This window comes from Triturus cristatus, chromosome 3_2 (genome assembly GCF_964204655.1).
Source record: "Triturus cristatus chromosome 3_2, aTriCri1.1, whole genome shotgun sequence".
NCBI classification, from domain to species: domain Eukaryota; kingdom Metazoa; phylum Chordata; class Amphibia; order Caudata; family Salamandridae; genus Triturus; species Triturus cristatus.
This window is the reverse complement of record NC_140584.1, coordinates 409,304,720-409,325,266: the sequence shown is the minus strand read 5'-3', so window position 1 is coordinate 409,325,266 and position 20,547 is coordinate 409,304,720. Positions and strand designations below refer to the sequence as shown.

Genomic DNA, 20,547 nt, shown 5'->3' with positions numbered 1-20,547 from the left:
TCACCCAGGCCCTCGTCAGCAGCAGACTCGACTACGGAAACGCCCTCTACGCGGGCGCCCCGACCAAGCTCATCAAACGACTGCAACACTTCCAAAACACCTCGGCACGACTGATCCTCGATGTACCACGCCACGACCACATCACCCTCCACCTGAGAAACCTGCACTGGCTAACAGTCAACAAGAGGATATCCTTCAAGCTCCTCATCCACGCACACAGGGCACTCCACTGTTGTATGAATTTTAGACTTCTCAAGTGTGATATGTCATCATATCCTTTGCTTAATTACTCGGATATGTCAATATGGGTAGTTCTGAGATGTTGGAGAATTAGTTTTAATATTTTTATTGGTTCCTTATCTTGAACCTGTGCACAGTCATCAGTGAGTTGCAAGCACTGAGGGTGTGCTCCACTTACTTAGCTCTGGGCCAATCAATCACTCTACTCTCTTTTTATCCTCGACCACACCCTACAAAACCAGAAGAGAGGCTACACAGGCTAGATCTCAAGAGGTCTGTCAGATTTTAAATTGACTATAACAAGGACTTTTGGACTAATTACCAGATTTTCATAGGGCTTTCAGGCAGCAGAAAGGGTAAAGCAGTACAGAAAAGGACAGTGTTTTCATCTTTAACAAAAAAAAGGGCTGTATCCTTGTGCAGGAACCACCAGAGGGTATCCAAGCGTGTTTCGGCATTACAAAAGGTACATCAGCCTGTGCAAGGGGTGTCCCTGCGGCTGAAATACGTAAGATGGCAGCATGCTCATCCCATCACACCTTTGCAAAGCATACTGCTTGGATTTGGAGGTGAAAAGAGATGGCCGCTTGCCTGTCCTGCAAGCTTTCATTGTCTGACTATCCTGGAAGACCCTTCACCTTATGGGGTACTGCTTGGGAAATCAATTCAGAAGGTGAGAAATCTGCAGCAAGAAGTATCCAAAAGAAGAGAAAGTTACTTACCCTTGGTAACTATCAGTGGATATGCTATCTACCTGCAGATTCTTTGCTGATCCCAACTGCCTCCCAGATTTTAAGGAATGGTCATATATATATATATAAATATCATTAGTGACGTTGCAAGTTAGTTTGTTGGGCAGTAACATATAAACCATCTGTGTCATTCTCATTTGTGTGGAAAAATTGGATAGTAAGCTCATGTCAGGACGCCAGGATGTGTGGTTCCAGTGATGCCATGATGTTGTCGTTTCCAGCACCAATACAGAGCTGGCTGCGCTACCAGCAATGAAAAGCTTTTGAAAACGTATCCAGATCCAGTCTAGTGCCTGGAACATTCAGAAGGTGAAGAATCTGCAACTAGATAAAGTATCCACCAAAATGTTTCCATAGGAAAAGGCTTTTGTTGATTTGCTAATAACTTTGGTGCCATTTGACAGATCTTCATAAAAACTTCCCAAAATGTCCTCAAGCAGGGTTTGAGAAAAGAAAGGGGGGGAGGGAATCCCAAAACACAAATTCCACATGCAATACCCATAGGGAGTTTTGGAAAGGGCTAAAACCAAAACAGAATTGCATGCGGCCTTCGGCTGTGTGCGGCATTGACTATCTGCAGGCAACTCAACGCCGCTCACGGCCAAATACCTTGCGCTACAGGGGTGTACCGCCCACCAGCTATTGGACGAAAGCTGGATCTTGCCCAGGCCCTTGGCCTACCATTGGCCAGGCACAGTGTGGTGTTGATGTTACATATGATAGTAACATTTTCATTTACAACTAGAAATGCACTGGAAAAAACAAAGGTTAAAGGGATGTTTTAGTTAGGTGAAAATGTCAGTTGAAGAATACAGTTTTAAACTAATAGTTTTTTAAAAAGGACATAAGGGGCAGGGTATGGACACCCTGATTCCCAGGTACTTGTGGGAGGTGACGCAGGAGGACCACCCCCACCCCCAAACAAAATTACAGTTTTTTAACAAATTTTGTCAAACATACGGCTGTACTCTCATTGGACCCAGCGTGGCTGTCCTGTAAGTTAACACAGTACTCCTGCTGGAGCAGCCGCTCAAACTTCATGCCCATGGTATTGCACTACCATACAAGCTTCACAAAGGAAGCTTTCACAATACTGCGATTCCATGGGGTGGAATCTTAGAGGACAAAAACCACAAGAATACAGCAGTAACCTAAAAAAACCTAAAAAAGTTAAATAAGAGGGAGAAGACAATGCGGGTTGGGTGCTCACAGCTGAAGTTGGTGCGATGCAGGGGTTGACCTCATGCGTGCATTCAGTTTAGGTCCAGACCCTGCGGTCAACCCTTTTGCCATGCGCAACGAAGTGTGGATGCACGCAGGGAATTGGTCTGCACACAACTAAAGGCCGTGTGGGGTGACTGCACATGGGGGGTTGGATTCAGGGCCTGGCCGAAGGCCATGCACTGTTGGGGTTGGCTTTTTTTAACTACACTTTGGAGTTTTGCATGAAAGATATTTTTTCTCATGATGGCTGAATCACGGTGCCTTGTGTGGCAAACAGAGACCTTTTTTGGATGACACACTTCAGACTGTATTCACATCCTTTACCCTCCGCATAAGCTGACAAACTGTAACATTTGATTCAAATTTTCTTCTAAAACCCTGAATTACAGGAAGGTGTCTTCTCAGGTGGGTGCGGAAAAAGTAGACAAGTGACCAGATTTCATCCAATGAGGAGCCTTTTTCCAAGAAAATCTAAAGTAAGGTAAAACAAGCCACATGAAATAGTCTTTCAAAGTTGTTTGCTGAGGCACATTCCAAAATTAAGGACTTTATACAGACCATCAACAGCTCTCTCGTTGGCAACTCCTGCCGTTTCCACTTCTCCTAGCTTCTGTTGACGGTCCCATCTACAGCTACAGCCACAAACGCCTCATTGGCACCATCAGCACCACTGTCAATGACGATTCTGTCACTTGTTCCATAGTTGATGATTCCTAAGTTTCATTTCCACTTGTCCCCGTCAAGACAGCCTTGCATCCTGATAACACATCACCTAGCAAATTACCTTCTCAGCTTCCTGCAAAGTACTTGGATACAGAAGGCGAATCCCAGGATGAAGGACCCTTCAGAACGCCCTCTAGCCTTATTTAGCTTCATGGAAAATGTCAGTGGATAATCATGACATTTATTGCAGGCAACAGGAGGAAGCTGATCAGAGGCGTTGTGAGAAAGAGGACTCTCATTGGGGGTCATGGACACCTTCATTTTGATGGATAATATGATGGCTTGTACAGCAATCCATCCTACCAGGAACTACCAATGGTAAGGGTTTGGGTGGACCTCATTAATGATCTGTATTGTATGATGCAAGGCTATTATACAAGGTTTCCACATCATACAGATGTTCTTCTGCCCCTTCCTAGTCAGGTCCAGTGAAACCAGCACCTGCTGCTTCCGCATTGCTGCCTCTGCCACCCCGCCGCTTCCTCCACCGCAATGGTTGCCTCCACTGAAGCTGGTCCTTTGTATGATGGGGATGAGGACACTCAGGAAGGAAGAGAGCTGATGAACATCCTGTGGAACCATCTGATGAGAGCGATGGCTAGGTTAATCTTTCAACATGATCACCCACCCCTCCTGATGTTGACTCACCACCAGATGATAATCCACATTTACACTCACTAGAGGGAGGGGTGTCAAAATGATTTGACATAACTAAAGGTAATATCGAAAATCGAACGCATCTGTAAGGATGGTGTAAACACCAGCTTCAGTTTTAGCAATGGTCCTTAGAATCGACGAAAGTATAGGGTCCTGGCCAGCTCACCAGTATTCCTCATGGGTTCTCCTAAGGTAGATTCGGTCGTTTTGCAAGCTGCTCTGTGCCACTACAGAAAGGCATATTCACCCTGCATGGCACCACATGACAGGAAGGGTTAGGAGATGGACATTTTTGGGAAAAGGATATCCTTCCTGGCAGAAACGTAAGTTAATACTGAAAATCTCATGGCATTAGGTGGCAAGGTATGATCACCAAATGTGGGCAGACATGGCTCCATATCTTGACCTGCTGTCGGAAAAACAAAGCAATCAGCGAGAAGGTGAGAAAGCCTCTGTAGATATGACAAATGACGATACTGCTGTGACTGTTTTCCGAACAAATGGCAAGGACCATGGTACTGTGGTCAAGGGTGTCGCTTCCGGGGAGGTGTTTGGGGTGTTATACCCACCTAATAAATGTATTATTTAGTAAATAGTTGGGTACAGATGCTTTCAGTCGGGTATGGTAAGGTGTCTGTCAGATTTCACATGGGATTTTTTTAATACTCACTCAGACAAAAACACATGCACTCTTCAGTTCTGAAGGTCTTAAACATGGGTATTTTACAAAATACTGTGTTTTAAGTACCCCTTGCAATCCATACTCCTTTCCCTTTCCATTTGTCCTTAAGCTACTCTCATGGGCTGCTTCTCATATAATAGTTAACATAAAATGCCAGTATGATTGTTGGAAAATCTCAAGCTCACACCCCCTCAATCTTACTGACCAAGCTACGCTCCTGACTGATATCAGGAGGCTGTGTTCTGCTTCCTTTAGTTCTGAAGTGAAGCACAGAATTTTGAATATGCCTTTCGATGGCTACCACCTCTTTGAAAAGCATGTGGTTGAAGTATTTCACGCTCACTAGGGTGGGATTAGGTGGCTACAGTATCCATTGCAGCCTTTTCATTGAGCGAGAGGCTGATAGTTCTTCTCCTACCGAGGTGGTTTCCAGCCATACTGGCCCCTCAAGCCGTTCTGGTCATACTAGAGCCAGCCATACTAGCCACAGTTAATCCAGCAGACCCCCCATATTTAGGTTACATCAAGTAGACAGTCGGAGTAAAGTTCTCTGGACAGAGTATACAGCAGGACTTATAGCATCATCAGTAACTCCATTTGAGCCCCAGCTACCTATACTCCACCACACATCCTGCCACACCATGTGGGTGGCAGAACTTCTGCCTTCTATGCTCTGTGGCAAGATATAACTTTATTATAGGTTTTGAACTTGGTGACATATGGACACACCCTCAAATTAGTACAGAAACCTTTGCAAATGTCTTGCAGGTAGTCATAGTGTCAATGATTCTTGAAGGGAACCCATTCCCCAGTTCAAGTGAAGGAAAGGTATCTATTCCCAAAAATTGTGAGAAATCCCTAATCCGGACTTCTCACAACTCATCAATTACCTAATTATGAGTCTTTAGGAATTGCTGCATGAAGGGGAGTTTATGAATTCCCTAGGTCTGTAAAACTCCTATTTTAGCGCACCTATTCATCCCAGACATCTCAAATTTCTGAGATTTTAGGTAGCCAAGTGCTATTATCAGTTCAAGGTTCTTCCCTTTGTCCTTGAGTCAGAACCACAATATTCACATAGTGCATGGCATGATTGACAGCAGTCTTACTTCGTTAAGTACATCAAATCTTTTCTTATTTGTACACCTGCCTGATAAAGAGAAGGCCCTATCGAGAAGCAGACACACTGACCAATTAATGTATGAAAACATTCTGCAGTCTGGGGCTGGCCATCAACTTGACCGAATCTCAACCCCAGCCCACAACATGAATCCAGTTTCTAGTGGTTGTCCTGAACAGAGTTGGCCAATCTTTCTCGTTGAGGGAAGGAATTGTGCAACTGAGCCTTGCTCGGCAGATTGAAAAGTTGCAATCATCTTCTTTATAACTGTTCAAGTCATTGCTGGGCATGATATCATCATGCACTTCACTGGAACCTTTCTGTGGATGCTCCCTCTGCAAGAGGAGTTGGGTGCCTAGTGGCTCAAAGTGACTGGGTGTTTCATTGATCCAATTCAAGTCACAATCAAGATCAAAGATGGCTCAGCTTGGTGGTTGCAGCAATGAAATCTCACCAAGTGTTTACTCTTTCAACTGCAAATAGCTCACTTCATCATGACATCGTACACCTAGCAGGAATGGTGGGGAGCCCACCATCAGGAACTGAAAGTAAGGGATTATTGGGTAATACAGGAAGAAGGAATTTCAAATACATGTTTTGGGGCTTAGAAGAATTGAAAAAGAATTGTAAACTAAAACATTCTTTGGACCAGCTCTCAATATCTTGCTGGCTTTCGCTATAAGGCTCTCAGCTCAAAACAAGGAATAGCAAACTAGATTTGTTATTGTTTTTGTAATCTGAAAGCTGGTCCTCCCTTGCGTTCTAGAGTACCAGCTTACTCAACCAGAGGTGTTGCAGCTACAGCAGCGCTTTATGCAGCAGTCCATCTATCACACGTATGCCGAGCAGCTGCATGCAGAGTTTGCTATGGCATCACAAGGCATTAATGTACTGGTTCTTCACAGGCTCGGCTGTTGTTCAAGATGTGAGACTGCATTTATTTCAATAAGGTGAGCCTCTCACCAATTTAGGTTTTAAATATTATTGCTTAGTAAGATGTGCATTACATGTGTTTGCTCTATGAAAGATCCAGTGCTTGAGAAGAAAAAAACTACTTTCCTATTACTACATTTCTCCAGCCTTGGTATCTTCCATAGAATCACATATGGTCCTATCCCCTCCTTGTTTAGACTCTGCTTATCAATCATTATCTATTCGCACTAGTTCATTAAAAGTCAGAAATATGAAAGCTTCTGGGACGAGTGGAATTCAGTGCCCTCTTACCTCATTGGCTGGAGTCCCCGTCTCTTCTAATAAGGTAGTTGTGCTTTCTAATGTTTTCAAAGAATTACTTTGATACGGCTATTGAAAGGACACCATAGGGCTCACACCTCGATGAAGGGGAGTGATTCAAGCATGTGAATGTATGAAAGATACCAGTGCTGTAGAACTGTAGTTACAGTTAAGTAATGTTATTATTTTGGTGTTTTTCATATAGTGAAGAGATCGATAGATGCTGGTCCCGTTTCTCGCCCAGTAAGTGCATAGGCGCACTTGTTTTCAGATAAATTGGTATTAAAATTGTAGTACATTCAAATTTAAGTCCACTAGGAAATGTTGGCAAGATGGTCTGTTAAATATGTTAATCCTACCCAACTACAAAAAATTGTATTCCTCTAGCATTCAGAAAGGAGCAGCTCATGTACTTATCTGTTTGAGGGTAATAAAAACCAGGGTTTAGATTTTCAAGCTCTAATTGGGGGGATTTTACATTATTAATGTTTAGTTGCTTATTTTCTTCGATTAGGTAAGAAGTGCAAATTATGATGATGACCCATTTGTGCAAGAGTTCCAGTTTAAAATCCGGGATGAGATGGCTCACGTGACTGGGCGAGTTCTTCCAGCACCCATGTTGCAGTACGGTGGAAGGGTATGTTTTCTGTTTCTAAATATAAAGCAGTTATTTTTGTTGTATGTTAGTTTCATTATTTCCTGTACTCTAGAAAACCAGCACCGTCCAAAAACTCTCAGGCCAGGAGTTAGCCAGCAAAGAAAGTGATGACATATCCTAAACAGTAACCTCTTATTTATTTCTTCAGAATCGGACAGTCGCGACCCCAAGCCATGGAGTGTGGGATATGCGAGGAAAGCAATTCCACACTGGAGTGGAGATCAAAATGTGGGCCATTGCTTGCTTTGCAACACAGAGACAATGTAGAGAAGAAATCCTAAAGTAAGTGCCACCACTGCTTTAAATTTAAGCAGATCCTATTGTTTCTAAGCTCACGGGAATCACCGTGCCACATTTGCCATTTTTCTAACTTTTGCAAATGTATACACCGAAAACAGGCACAGATGAAGAAGGTTGGAGTATTTCCCTTGCATGGGTTCATTTATATGTTTAAATGCTAAGTATATCCCATGCTTTTCTCAAGATGCGTCTTTTGCAGAAATGATAGGATGTTTAATATATTTTGCTATGAGGTCTTGGGAGGATAAGATCACACATGAGATGTGTTGTGTATTATTGGTCCAACATGGAAAACCTGTTAAAACATTTGTTCAATGAAAGAACTGCAGCAATATAATTTTATCTTGGCTTATGTGGCTCACACCGAGGAACTCTGAGTCATTAGCCTTTGTTTTTAGATGAGCCTTTCCTCCATATCAGTATGCTGGAAGGGTTACTTTCCAGCTTCCTTCTTCTGAATGTGGAAAGGTATGTATTCATCTTGTCAGACAAATCCATGAGCAGTCATGAAATTAAAAAAAACGAGGTATTTTGGATAATATGAAGCATAGATTGGTACTGTTACTGAAAACAAGAGATGAAAAGGCATTTTGATCCAGCTTTTTAAAGAGAAAGGTAAATGGTAGGGCCCCAAAACACTAGGATAACATTGTAAGTGCCTATTGAATTTACAAGTATTATGAGTGTAGTATCCCCGAAGTGCATGGATTGTGCCCACTATCACATACAGATAATGTATTTTTTCAGGAGAGGTGTGTCTGAACCACTGAAAAAAACACAAGTAATAGTGATGTGTTACCAGAAAATCCCAATGAATATTATGAAACACAAATACATTTATTAGTTCCAGTTGGAACCTTATTAATAAAATCATGTATGTTTTGATCACAGTTTCATTTTATGTAGTTTCTTGAAAGTGAATTGTTCAGCTTTTCAGTCAGTTACTCGGCCAGCATGTGTTCTAAATGACAAATCAGCAAGCATATGGTGTGGTCCCATTGCAGGGGAGGTCAGAAAGCACAGTGATTCGAGACACTCATCAATTACAAGTGCCTTTACTTGCCTGCCCTTTAATGGGACCAGTTTAAATGTACCCAACAAGAGGGTGGTGGTTTTTCAAACTTTGAAAAGAGCTAGATGTGCTGATTATTTTTTGCAACAGACCTATTTAATGTCTTCAGATACATGGAGACTTAGATCACACATGTTCTCTGCACCACTTTGCCTCAGCCAAAATGGAATCAGAGATTAGTCATCCTATGCACATTTTTACTGCATACTTCTTTTTGTAACAGAGTAGGTCACTGGCACTTGCTTAACAGTTATTAAGAGGTAAAGCCATATCCATACCAGCTGTATAAATGCAGAGCCATAACTGGAGGGCTTTCTCCAACTGACTATCCAACATACTGCCCAATGATTGATCAGGGTAACAGAATGGCTGCCTATTATGAGAAGAGACTGGGACATAACATTAGATGATCAAAAGGATAAAACAAGACATGGGAACAAAAGCAACAGTAGTCTTGTTAGAAGAAGGAAAGAGATGGCTGTCAGACTTTGGGCTTGTATACATTTGGAACTTTCTACACCCACGTGAGGTGGACTACTCACACTATTCAGCAATTCACAAATCCTGTGCTAAGATTTGCTTGATTCTAGTGAATGACACCTTAATTAGCGCTGTACAGAGATAAAATCATGGGACCATCAGACTGTCAGATCATGCACTAGTGTCCTGCAAACTTCAGTATGGGGCTTTGTGTGAAGTCAGGTCATGCTTGGCATCTACATTACCACCTTCTTAAAGACCTGGTCTGCAGTCAAATTATCCTTATCCAAATTAAATAATCCCTGCTTTTTAATGATCAGGGAGAGTGTGATCTTGTAGTAGTTTGGGGCTACCTAAAAGCTGTACGGCAAGGAACTTATGCAGGAGCAGCTAGATAATACAGGATAAAAGAGGAGGTTCAAACTGCCACTAGAGCTAGAAATGCGACATAAGGAACTCTATCTCAGAAAATGTGGCACAAGGTCTTGACGAATAAAAGGCAGTTAAGACTGATGGAAATGAGTAGGGCAGAATATGTACTAGCAAGGATGAATCAAAAATATGAGAGAGAAAACAAAGCAGGGCGGTTACTGGCATCAAAACGTAGGAGGAAGCGGACCCAATCTTTTATTACAACTATAAAGGGAATGAATGACACCAAGTTAACTCTGGAAAAGGCCTTCCAAAGTTACTATCAACAGTATAAATGCCAGTGAAGATGTGCTATCAGAAGAAGTCAGGGGACCAGCATTAGAGAAACTGTATGTCACCATCACTGCTTAGAAATTGGTTGAAGCTATTAAAATCTTCAACAATGGTGAAGCTTTGTGCCCAGGCACCAGTCTTTTCTCTTTCTGTAGAACATGTTGACCTGGACTAGTGGGAATACTTGTATGATATTGCACTGTTTCACCAAAGTGGGCTCCACAACCCTCTCAGTAGTTGAGGCTAGTGTATCTGTTGTTCTGAAACCTGGGAAAGACTCAGAAGAGTTTGGCTGTTACAATCCGATATAGCTTTTGAACATAGACATACAAATATTTGCTAAGTTTAGCTCTGTACATATAGGTCGTAATGCCCTAGCTGGTCCAACCTAATCAGATAGTATTTATAACAAAAAGGTGGATGGGAGGGACAATAAGAAGAAGATACTGTTCCTGATGGACATTGCGAACCTGATGAATCCTTGAACAATGTTCCTGTCACTAGTTGCTGAGAAAGCATTTGACCGGGTTAAGTGGTGCTTTTCCAGAGAAGCCCTAAGGTCCAGAGGATTTAACCCACTGTTGCAAAAAATGGCCATTGCAGGCTATTCATATCCCACAGCCAACAAAAAACTCAACAGTAAAGAATCCCCACAGTTCATAAACAAAAGGGGGCTAGGCAAGACCCTAAGTCCCGACTGCTGTTTGTTCTATCCCTTAAGCCTCCTTGCCCAGTACATTTGCAAGGCGGTGGACATAGAGGAGGTGAAACTGGGGTTAGATGCATTTAAGATGGGGTTGTTTGCAGGTTACATTTTAGTCTCCCTAAATCACCCAGTTAGGTCTTTTGATGCCCAGATGAGAGATATCCAGAAATGTTGTACCGTATTTGGCTTCAAAATAAAGATTCACAAATTTGAAGTTCTGAATGTACACATGCTAAAAGAGGACATGAAGTAGCTAATGGCTAATTCGCCAGTCTGGTGGCTCTCCTCCCTAAAGTGATACGTGAGGTTGTGGACTTCCGACAGCAATCAGAGCTACATACAGCTTCATCCACTAAACATAAGAATTCTGGGTGATCTGCAAAAGTGGCACAGTCAAACATTCTCATAGTTTGGGGTCATAGCTACCGTCAAAATGATAGTACTACCTAAATTGTTTCTCTTTCAGTTGTTTAGAGGAGTGTTTTTTAGACAAAATTCATCAGATGTGTGAAAAGTTTATGGGGGTGGGGTGGGGAGAATCGAGAACACAAGTCAACACTGTTTGTTTTGTTTTTATCCTAGAAGGCAAGAATTGGGCATTCCACAATAATTTGAAATTACAAGCGACTTAGCTAAGGTATATTCTAGAATGTGCAAGAGCTGAAACAGAATTTCACTGATTCCTTATGGACCACAACTGTGGGAGGTCCCCTTGCTTGCTCCAAACAATATCGCTACAAATATGATTTAATATATTTCCAATGAAATGCTCTATCCTGTGGGTCTGGGACCAAAAGGCAACCGAGTTACGCTAGCAAGCTTTTCTTTGCAGTACCTCCTAACTGGCGAGATGCACTAAAATTGATTATATGTTTGTGAAGAGCTTTGGAAAGAAGATAGGTATCAATATGTACCAGTGATGCATTGGGTCGTGGATCCAATAGTTAAAGCAGCAGCTATCAGACCTCTCGCTTCCTTTTTCGAAAAACATTGTACAGCGAGCGTCTGATCTAGTTCATTTTCCCAGCCATCTTGAAATCGTCCTGTGAAAGTATTTTGCCTCTCTTACAACAGTGTGAATATTTTTATAAATTAGGTAAGAATATCAAAAATATAAAAACTCCTGCAAGAGGGGCAAAACACGTTCTCAGGTTAATTAAAAGCTAATAAAAAAAACTATATTTCAGAAGACCGGTGGGCAGTGATTATGAAGAAGGTGCAGAGATGCATCACTCATACTAAGTTGAGGGAAGCAAAAAGTAAGATTCCCAACTTTGATGGCTCTTCTTTTCTACATACCATCAATACAAATATGTTAAAGAGGTGCTGGAAAAGATGTGACGAGTGGGGAATAGTCACACATATTTTATAGATTTTTTCGGAACGTATGTTTGCATAACTATGGGCCACGATTTTGGACTTTTTTTGCTACATACTAAGCAGAGCATATGTCCCCTGACATTTAGAGCAGTACTAATTGTGCAGATCCTACCAGACCCCGAAGTAACATATTTATTCCTTGCCTTTAGAGAAGAACGTGGTGTCTTATGCACTTCTTTTCTTCCTTACTTGGATTGGATGATGTATTATAAGGGGGTGACATGGAAAAGGATATGCACTGGTAAATGTCGATGTTTGAAAAATCAATAACATTTATTAAACCGTATAAATCACATTCAAAAGCATTGGATCTTTCATAAATTTCTTTGCTTGCAATAGTCCCCATTGTCACACTGGGAATTATCAGCAGCCAATGTTTACATAGTAGTACGTATATACATCGAATCAACATTCAGACACCCTTATGCTAATTGTAATCTGTTAATCTCATTTTGTGACCAGAACTCATGCAAATGAAAAGAGACTTAGAGTGCAACTTCCCTCATATGCTCCAATTTCATAGATTTTCTACCACTCATGTAGTGATGAAGAATGCTCTACTCTCATATTTCAACTTTGGCTATTCCTGCACATTCTTCCTGGAGCTCTTAAGCTTCATTATCCTAGAAGGATGGTGGTTTTGACACTTATTTGTCTGTTAAAGCCTGAATCAGGAGGACGTTTCTCCAAACTTATCTGAGAGGTCTACCAAGAATGCGCTCTTAAATTCTACAAGATAGGGATTATATGCATGACCCAAACAAAGTATATCTATTGCTAAGACAGCACTCCTCACTCCAGAAAATGTGAAATACACCTCACATTTTATGCCAAAACTTTGAAAGACCAGAACAGGGTACTAGTCGTAGCTTTGTTAGAAGAGAAATCTGTATCTTTGAGTTGAGGAGATTGTCGCTATTAGTCATAAGCCGTCTATTCTCCATGCCATGCACGGGGTCCAGAGCACATGTTTATTTACAAAGCTTATATTGCTTTTATTTTGAAACAAGCCAATTTGTCTAAGAAAAAGAAATGAAATACAATAGCATATGAAAGGCTATGTTGCCTGGTTTCCTGCTGTGTACTTAATTCTTTTTAATACATAGAAACAAAGTTGCTAGAATAACCTAGTAAACTCTTACACAAACCTTTTTTAATGGAAGGTCAAGAGAAAATGATAGTCTGGCTGTCGCGTTTTATGTGTGCTGTTGGACAAAATGCTTGTTTCTTTCTTTTTCTCTCACAACACGCTATGTACTGTAATGTTTAATTAATGCTGATACTTGTTATGGGTTTTAAACTCTTGGTATGAATAAATAATGAAAAAAAAAGGAAAATGCTAGTCAGAATCCTGAAAGTCTGGGAACTTTATTGCTCCTTTATGGAATAACATACCACCAGTACGCCATCATACCCTATAGGTGGCAATTGGGCAAATGAGTCCATGTGGACAACGGCATGCAACATATGAAGTCCAAGCTAAAGATCAATAAAATTATTGGACCATGAAAAGCATATGAGTACAGACAGACACTACCAACAACAGAGGGTTTAAGCCCCCCACGCTGGCCTTAACAGTACCACAACAATCTTATCATCAGAGATCCTTTCAACTCCATAATTAAACTGAAGGAAAAGGTGAATAAAAAAAAACAACTCTAGCATTGATACCCGCTGTAGGAATATAGGATCTGCTTTCATGGTTACTCCCACTTTTTGTCTGGTGTCAGTTTATTTTTGCTGGGATCCTGCTACTCAAGACCCCATCATCTGTGCTCTGTCTCCCAAAATGGTTTTAGTAAGTACTTTTGTACTTCCCCAATCGGCTACTGGGGTACCTTTCTAAGTACCTAGTATATGGTACTGAGGTACCCAGGGCATGGGTATACCAGGGATCTCTATGGGCTGCAGAATGTATTGTGCCACCCATGGGAGTCCACTTCAACTTTGACTACAGGCCTGCCATTGCAGCCAGTGTGAGTTGGTGCTTGCACCTAACACAACAAATATAAGTTTCCTTATAGCTGAGGTCACTACACTCGAAACCTATAAGTCACCCCCATGGAAGAGTCCTGAGGGCAGGTTGTTTAAATATATGTGTGAGGGTGCCCCTGCATGAGCAGGACACCCCTACAAACCCCGGGGTGGATTCTCCAGGCTTTGTAAGTGCGGCCAACCATTTTAAGATATATAGTGGATATCAGGCAGTACAAGAGGTCTAACTATATAATAGCAGCGCCTAACCTGGTATTGTTTGGTTTAAACATGTTGGAATCATACCCCAACACCGAGTCTGTTGCTGGAGGTATCACCCCATGTACTGGAGTGGTCCTTAGAGGACCCTCCATGCTCCCAGTACCAACCTTTTAGGGTCTGCTAGTAAGCTAGTGCGGCTGCCGACCACATACAAGATTTTACCCTCCTGCTGCTGAGCTGAGCTCGAGCAGGAGAACGTAGAATAATAGGTTTCCCGTCACAAGGAGATGTGACCACCTCCCAAATACAACTTTGCTGGACTTCGACAGGAACCAAGACTGCATAAAGGAAGACTCCTGCTGCTCCTGGTCTTGCTGTTCTTCATTTTTCTGCCTCGTCTGTGCTTCGCTCAGGTTCTCCAGAAGACATGTGGGCATCAAGGACATCGGAAGAGTCACTCCACTGCATCTGCAGGCACAGCAACGAAGCTGACCGGTCTGCTGCTCCTGTCTTCCTTTGGACTTCCTGAGGCTCAGCAACACATGTGGTGGTTCTGCAACTCCCTCGAGGCCTGACCTGTCTACGCTGCAATTTGGGGGACAATATCCCTCATCGGAGCGCTGGGACCAAATCTCTGTTCAGCACATCAACTTTCCGTTGCCAAGGCTTGTGGTATCTACACGCCAGACATATTCAGGGTACAAGAAGCTCCGCCCTCCATCACCTCATCACTCGAAGATCAGTGTCCTCACTGCATCCCTTGCACCTTGGGCCTTGATCTTTGGTGAGCTGCCTGAGGTCCTCTTGCGACTCCTGTACCTTCGGCCTGTGGGTCTTCTCAAGGGTCTTCTGCTTTGGTGGGCTCCCCTGCTTGCTCAGGGCCTACTCTGACCCTCCTGCACTTGGTGAGTCACTTGGACCTTGCTGGTCCCAACGGTTGCATCTTTTTGTTCTCCACGTCAGTTGCGGCTACCAAGACTTGTTGGCGCCCCCGCCGAACACAGACCACCTAGACACTGACATCCAAAAAGGGACAGCTCGTGCACGGCTCCTGATCTTCCTCAGCGTTGCTTGGTCCCCACAGCTGCAGCAACAAGGTCCTTGTCAACTCTCCTGAGCTCCTTGCCAAGGCTGGGCATTGTGCTTCCGTGCCTCCTTGTCACCTCCAAGTGGCATAGAGCCTGTTCCCTCTGCTTGCAGATTGTCCTCTTCAAGAATCCACCCTTGGATTATATTGGATATCTTCACAAACTTCTCCGGAGGCCTTATCTCCAAATTCTTCCATTGTCGTCTACGGCAGGTTCTGAACGTCACTTCACCTCTATGCACCCGGCTTCCCTGGTGCAAGTAACCTGGTTCCTGGGGCATCCACGGGTGGGGTGGCTCTCCAACCTTCTTTCGTCCAAAGGGTTTCTTCGGGATCCTCTGGGAAGGGCCCTTTTTCTTTAAAACTGCAATCACAACTTCTCTGTAGACTTCCTTTTAGGCACGCTGCTGTGTTTCCGCTCTGCACACAGCCTCCGTGGGGTTCCTAGGTACTTGGGTCTATACTAGTGCACACAAATGCCTGTGAGGTGATGGACTGGTGTCTCACGCAATCTCCATTTGGGAGAGATACCTTTCAGGACGATTACCCTCACGAACCATAGGTGGCATGCTTCATTATATGGGTATCTCCTCTTAGTGGGAAGACCTAGTCCCACTAAGGGCTACAACTTCCTTTCTGAGAGGAAGGAGCTCAGGGATGTTTTTAAGTTGTTTCTACACTAACAAGGATATTAAATCCCACAGATGAGTAATGGTGTAGTGAGGACGCAGTGCAAAACAAAATGTAACGAGTGAGGTGATGAAGTTAAAACTGCCTAGTAGGAACAAAACCAATTTTAATAACTTGCTCCCACTGACAGGATTAAAAAGCAGTGCAAAAAACAGTATGGATTTAAACTGCTTGGTTTTAAAGATGGTCTACATGTTTCAGCCGGATCGATCTACAAAAAGTATCAAGGCTTTCGTTAGGACCTAAACGTTTTGCTGCTGCCAAAGAGAAAGAAAAAGTGTGTGTTAGGATATCAAACCAGTAATCCTTTCTTTTCTTTTTTCGGATTTTACTGGTTGTACCTGTAAGAGTGAGAAAAAAGAACAAGAACAACAAATCAAGAAAACTTTAACAACCCGTCACTCACCAGGTAGTATGTGCCAACAGAGAGGGGAAGAATGTCACATTCCCATCTCAATCTTGCTTTAATGCGTACATGTGTAATTAGTAATTGCACTCACCCAACATTCATGGACAAGCGGCCACTCCTCAACCTGGCAGCAACTCAGGGAATGGGGCCCGCGCTGAAAAAAAAAGTGGATCATGTGTCAAGCATACCCATCATTATGCTGACACTCCTCCTAAAGTTTTTAAAAAAATTGGGTAAAGGTCAAAAACACATGTAGAACTAAGCAAACATAGGGATAGTTATATGTATAGCTTGTGTGAACTTCTATTTGTCAGAAGTAGACCAATATCCAGGCATCAATATTACATTTCGAAAGTGCACCAAGGTACACAGAATTTTAGCTTGCTGACAGACATCCAAAAGAACAAAGTACACAGTGCCAGGACTAAAGTATACTAAAGCCACATGCGCACTGCGTCAAGTTGAGAACATGTCTCAAGGGAAGGAGTAAGTACCCCAACAGGGCAGCAACCAGGCTTAAAGGCTAAGGTGGAAATAAATAACGCATATGTTTAAAGTGTGTCAACTAAGAAAAGACCAATCTGTGCTCTCTCATGACAAGGGGCATGCGAAGAAAAATTGCTGCATTTATTGTAAAAGTGTGTCGGCTTCAAGACCAATACGCTCTGAACACGGGGTGATAGCACCTTAGTGTTTGAAAAATACTGCTATTCCATTCAACGGATCCCAATTTTCCTTCCACTTTTAGAGACTCGAGGGAAATAGTTTGTAAAATGTGTCAACTCGCAGGAGGTCAGGCACCACTATATGCTCTCATAACTAGCAAGACTATGAAAAGAGCAAGACAACTGACTACCGCTTTAGCTGTAGATAAGTATTAATAGTACCAGCTTTAAGTCCATTACGCTCTTGCAACACGAGGGAAATAACATCTCTGTTTAGAGAAATGGATGCCTTTACTGCACAAGTACCCGGACTCGAGGTTCATTGTCCATTTTAAAAATATAAACAAATGGGGGAGACCTCCACCATGCTGTCACACTAACAAGGCTCACAAACCAACCAATGCATGAAATACGGGGCACACTTTCATTCAGCCTACCTGCCCGTCGGTACCCCGTCACGTTACTATGAACTGCGACCGGAGGTACCGGTGGCAGGTCTCGCCCCTGGTATAAGTAGTGCTCAAGTACTCGCGCTACTTGATCAAAGTGGCCGTACTTGTGTGCAGCGTCACTAGAGGGTGTTTCCGATGGTGCCTGCGGGGCTATAGCGATGCATGTTGACTGCGCATGCGCATAACAGAGACACAGCTTGTCTCCAAAAGACACGTTTTTTTCTTTGTTTTTGCCAAACTTTAACGCAAGGTAAAGGAAACAAAGCAGCAAAACGCAAAAGAACAACCAAATGCATAGTAACATCGTGTGACTACATTGTACTAAGTGTGACCTGCCTGATGGGTTTATTATCCTCGTAGTAGCGATATTTTCATCTACCAGAAAAAGGATGTAGGGCCTTGGTGATGAAGACTTCTGTGACATGGGGCTGTCAAAGTTTGTTCAAGCAGTGTATTGCGTCCTGCTAAATGTGTGGCTTAGCAAACAGTATGTGTGTGATGCCTGTTGTATAGACCATGTAATACTGGCAAAGAGAGCAACTAGTAAGTGGTATATGGCCTACTAGTACCAGAAAATGTTTACAAAGATCCCTAGTGCTACGAGGGTAACGTGTTCTAAACAACACTGGGTCACAAGGCTAGCCAAGGGATCTCATCGTTGAGCCCGGTGCTATCGCTCTTGAGTCTATGAACCCACTGTTGTTCACGTCTAAAAAGACATTTAGATGTGTCTGTGTTGTGCGATGGAATCCATGGTTGTTCAAGGACTGTCCAACTCAGATCCTCAGTGTCAATGTCAATAACTGTGGTTTGTTTCGTTTGAGGACACACATCGCATGAAGCACAGGGGTAGTGCCCCTTGATGGGTGGTAAACCCCACAGAGTTTCTATTTTTAAAATGCACAATTAACCTCAAGTCTGGGTACTTGTGCAGTAAGGGCATCAATTTCTCTAAATAGAGATGTTATTTCCCTCGTGTTGCAAGAGCGTAATGGACTTAAAGCCGGTGCTATTAATACTTATCTACAGCTAAAGCGGTAGTTAGATGTCTCGCTCTTTTCATAGTCTTGCTAGTCATGAGAGCACATAGTGGTGCCCGACCTCCTGTGAGTTGACACATTTTACAAACTATTTCCCTCGTGTCTTTAAAAGTGGAAGGAACATTGGTCTCAGTTACATGGAATAGCAGTATTTTTCAAACACTAAGGTGCTATCCTCCCGTGTTCAGATAAGCGTATTGGTCTTGCAGCCGACACATTTTTACAATTATTGCAGCAATGTTTCTTTGCATGTCCGTGTCATGAGAGAGCACAGATTGGTCTTTTCTTAGTTGACACACTTTAAACACATGCATTATTTATTTCCACCTTAGCCTTTAAGCCGGGTTGCTGCCCTTTTGGGGTACTTACTCCTTCCCTTGAGACATGTTCTCAACTTGACGCAGTGCGCATGTGGCTTTATTATACTTTAGTGCTGGCACTGTGTACTTTGTTCTTTTGGATGTCTGTCAGCGAGCTAAAATTCTGTGTACCTTGGTGCACGTTCAAAATGTAATATTGATGCCTGGATATTGGTCTACTTCTGACAAATAGCAGTTCACACAAACTATACATATAACTATTCCTATGTTTGCTTAGTTCTACATGTGTTTTTTGACCTTTACCCAATTTGGAAAAAAAACCTTAGGAGGAGTGTCAGCATAATGATGGATATGCTTGACACATGATCCACTTTTTTTTTTCAGAGCGGGGGCGCCCTTCCCTGAGCTGCCGCCAAGTTGAGATGTGGCCGCTTGTCCATGAATTTTGGGTGAGTGCAATTACGAATTACATACGTACGTATTAAAGTGTGAATGAAATGGTAAGGTGACATTCCTCCAATTTCTTTAGGCACCTACTACCCTGTGAGTGACTCGTTGTTAAAGGTTTCTTGATTTGTTGTTCTTGTTCTTTTGTCTCACTCTTACAGGTACAACCAGTAAAATCCCCCCCAAAAAAGAAAGGATTACTGATTTGATATCCTAACACACACTTTTTCTTTCTCTTTGGCAGCAGCAATACCTTTTAGGTCCTAATGAAAACCTTTTTGTAGATCGACCGGGCTGAAACATGTAGACCGTCTTTAAAACCAAGCAGTTTAAATCTATACTGCTTTTTTGGACTGATTTTTAATCCTGTCATTGGGAGCAATTTATTAAAATTGGTTTTGTTCCTACTAGGCAGTTTTAACTTCATCACCTCACATGTTACATTTTGTTTTGCACTGCGTCCTCACTACACCATTACTCATCTGTGGGATTTAGTATCCTTGTTAGTGTAGAAACATCTCAAAAACATCCCTGTGCTCTTTCCTCTCAGAGAGGAAGTTGTAGCCCTTAGTGGGACAAGGTCTTCCCACTAAGAGGATATACCCACATGATGAAGCATGCCACCTATGGTGGGTGACGGTAATCCTCCTGAAAGGGATCTCTCCAAAGTGGAGATTGCGTGAGACACCAGTCCTTCACCTCACAGGCATTTGTGTGCGCTAGTATAGACCAAAGGATGTGTTTGTGGTGTGTTTGTACTTTATAGGAGAAATTTTTCCTTGCCAGTCTTAAAACGATTTCCCTTGGACCCTCCCTCCCCATTTTTGTTGTATGTGTTCCTAGGTACTTATCATAGATAGCTCCTTGTTCTCCCAACTCCTCTGAGTCTCCTGGTTCAAGTCCCGTTGTTCTTTGCAGTTTGCATTCCACTTTCTTAGTATATCTTTTGGTCTCCACCTGGAGACCAATGTATTTTTGTGCTACTTACCCGATTTCTTTGAATTATTTTCATGTGTACTATTGATATCTCCGGCTAGGAAATATACCAATGTGTTATTGTTAGTGATTGTGTTGTGTAATAAATAAACTTAATTTTGTAAACACTGTGTGTTTTTTTTTCATCTAATCTACACTGTCAATTAAATGTAGTAAAACAAGCTGCTTTACACTCCTTCAAGATAAGCCTGACGGCTGCTCCCCACAGCTACCACTTTGAGAGCTTTCTACGGTTATCAAAGACCACTAAAATCACCGTTAATGTTGCCTAGATTAGTGCAAGGTGCATCACTCCTTAAAATGTACTCCATAT

At 42.5% G+C, this 20,547-nt stretch overlaps 1 protein-coding gene and 1 long non-coding RNA gene across 2 annotated transcripts in view; one reads left to right on the top strand and one right to left on the bottom strand.

The window, feature by feature from the left end:
• Positions 1-17,545, bottom strand: part of LOC146857452 (uncharacterized) — a 64,814-nt gene extending 47,269 nt beyond the window's left edge. The window contains exons 1-2 of the long non-coding RNA XR_014979908.1: positions 17,417-17,545; positions 16,406-16,468 (exon numbers count right to left, since the gene is read on the bottom strand). This is a non-coding gene — a long non-coding RNA (uncharacterized LOC146857452). The remainder of the gene's footprint in view (positions 1-16,405; positions 16,469-17,416) is intronic.
• Positions 1-20,547, top strand: part of LOC146857451 (protein argonaute-3) — a 1,089,759-nt gene that overhangs the window by 712,698 nt on the left and 356,514 nt on the right. Inside the window, exons 10-11 of the mRNA XM_085647972.1 lie at positions 7,146-7,268; positions 7,438-7,571. Of these exons, the coding sequence (XP_085504098.1) occupies positions 7,146-7,268; positions 7,438-7,571 (257 nt within the window). The remainder of the gene's footprint in view (positions 1-7,145; positions 7,269-7,437; positions 7,572-20,547) is intronic.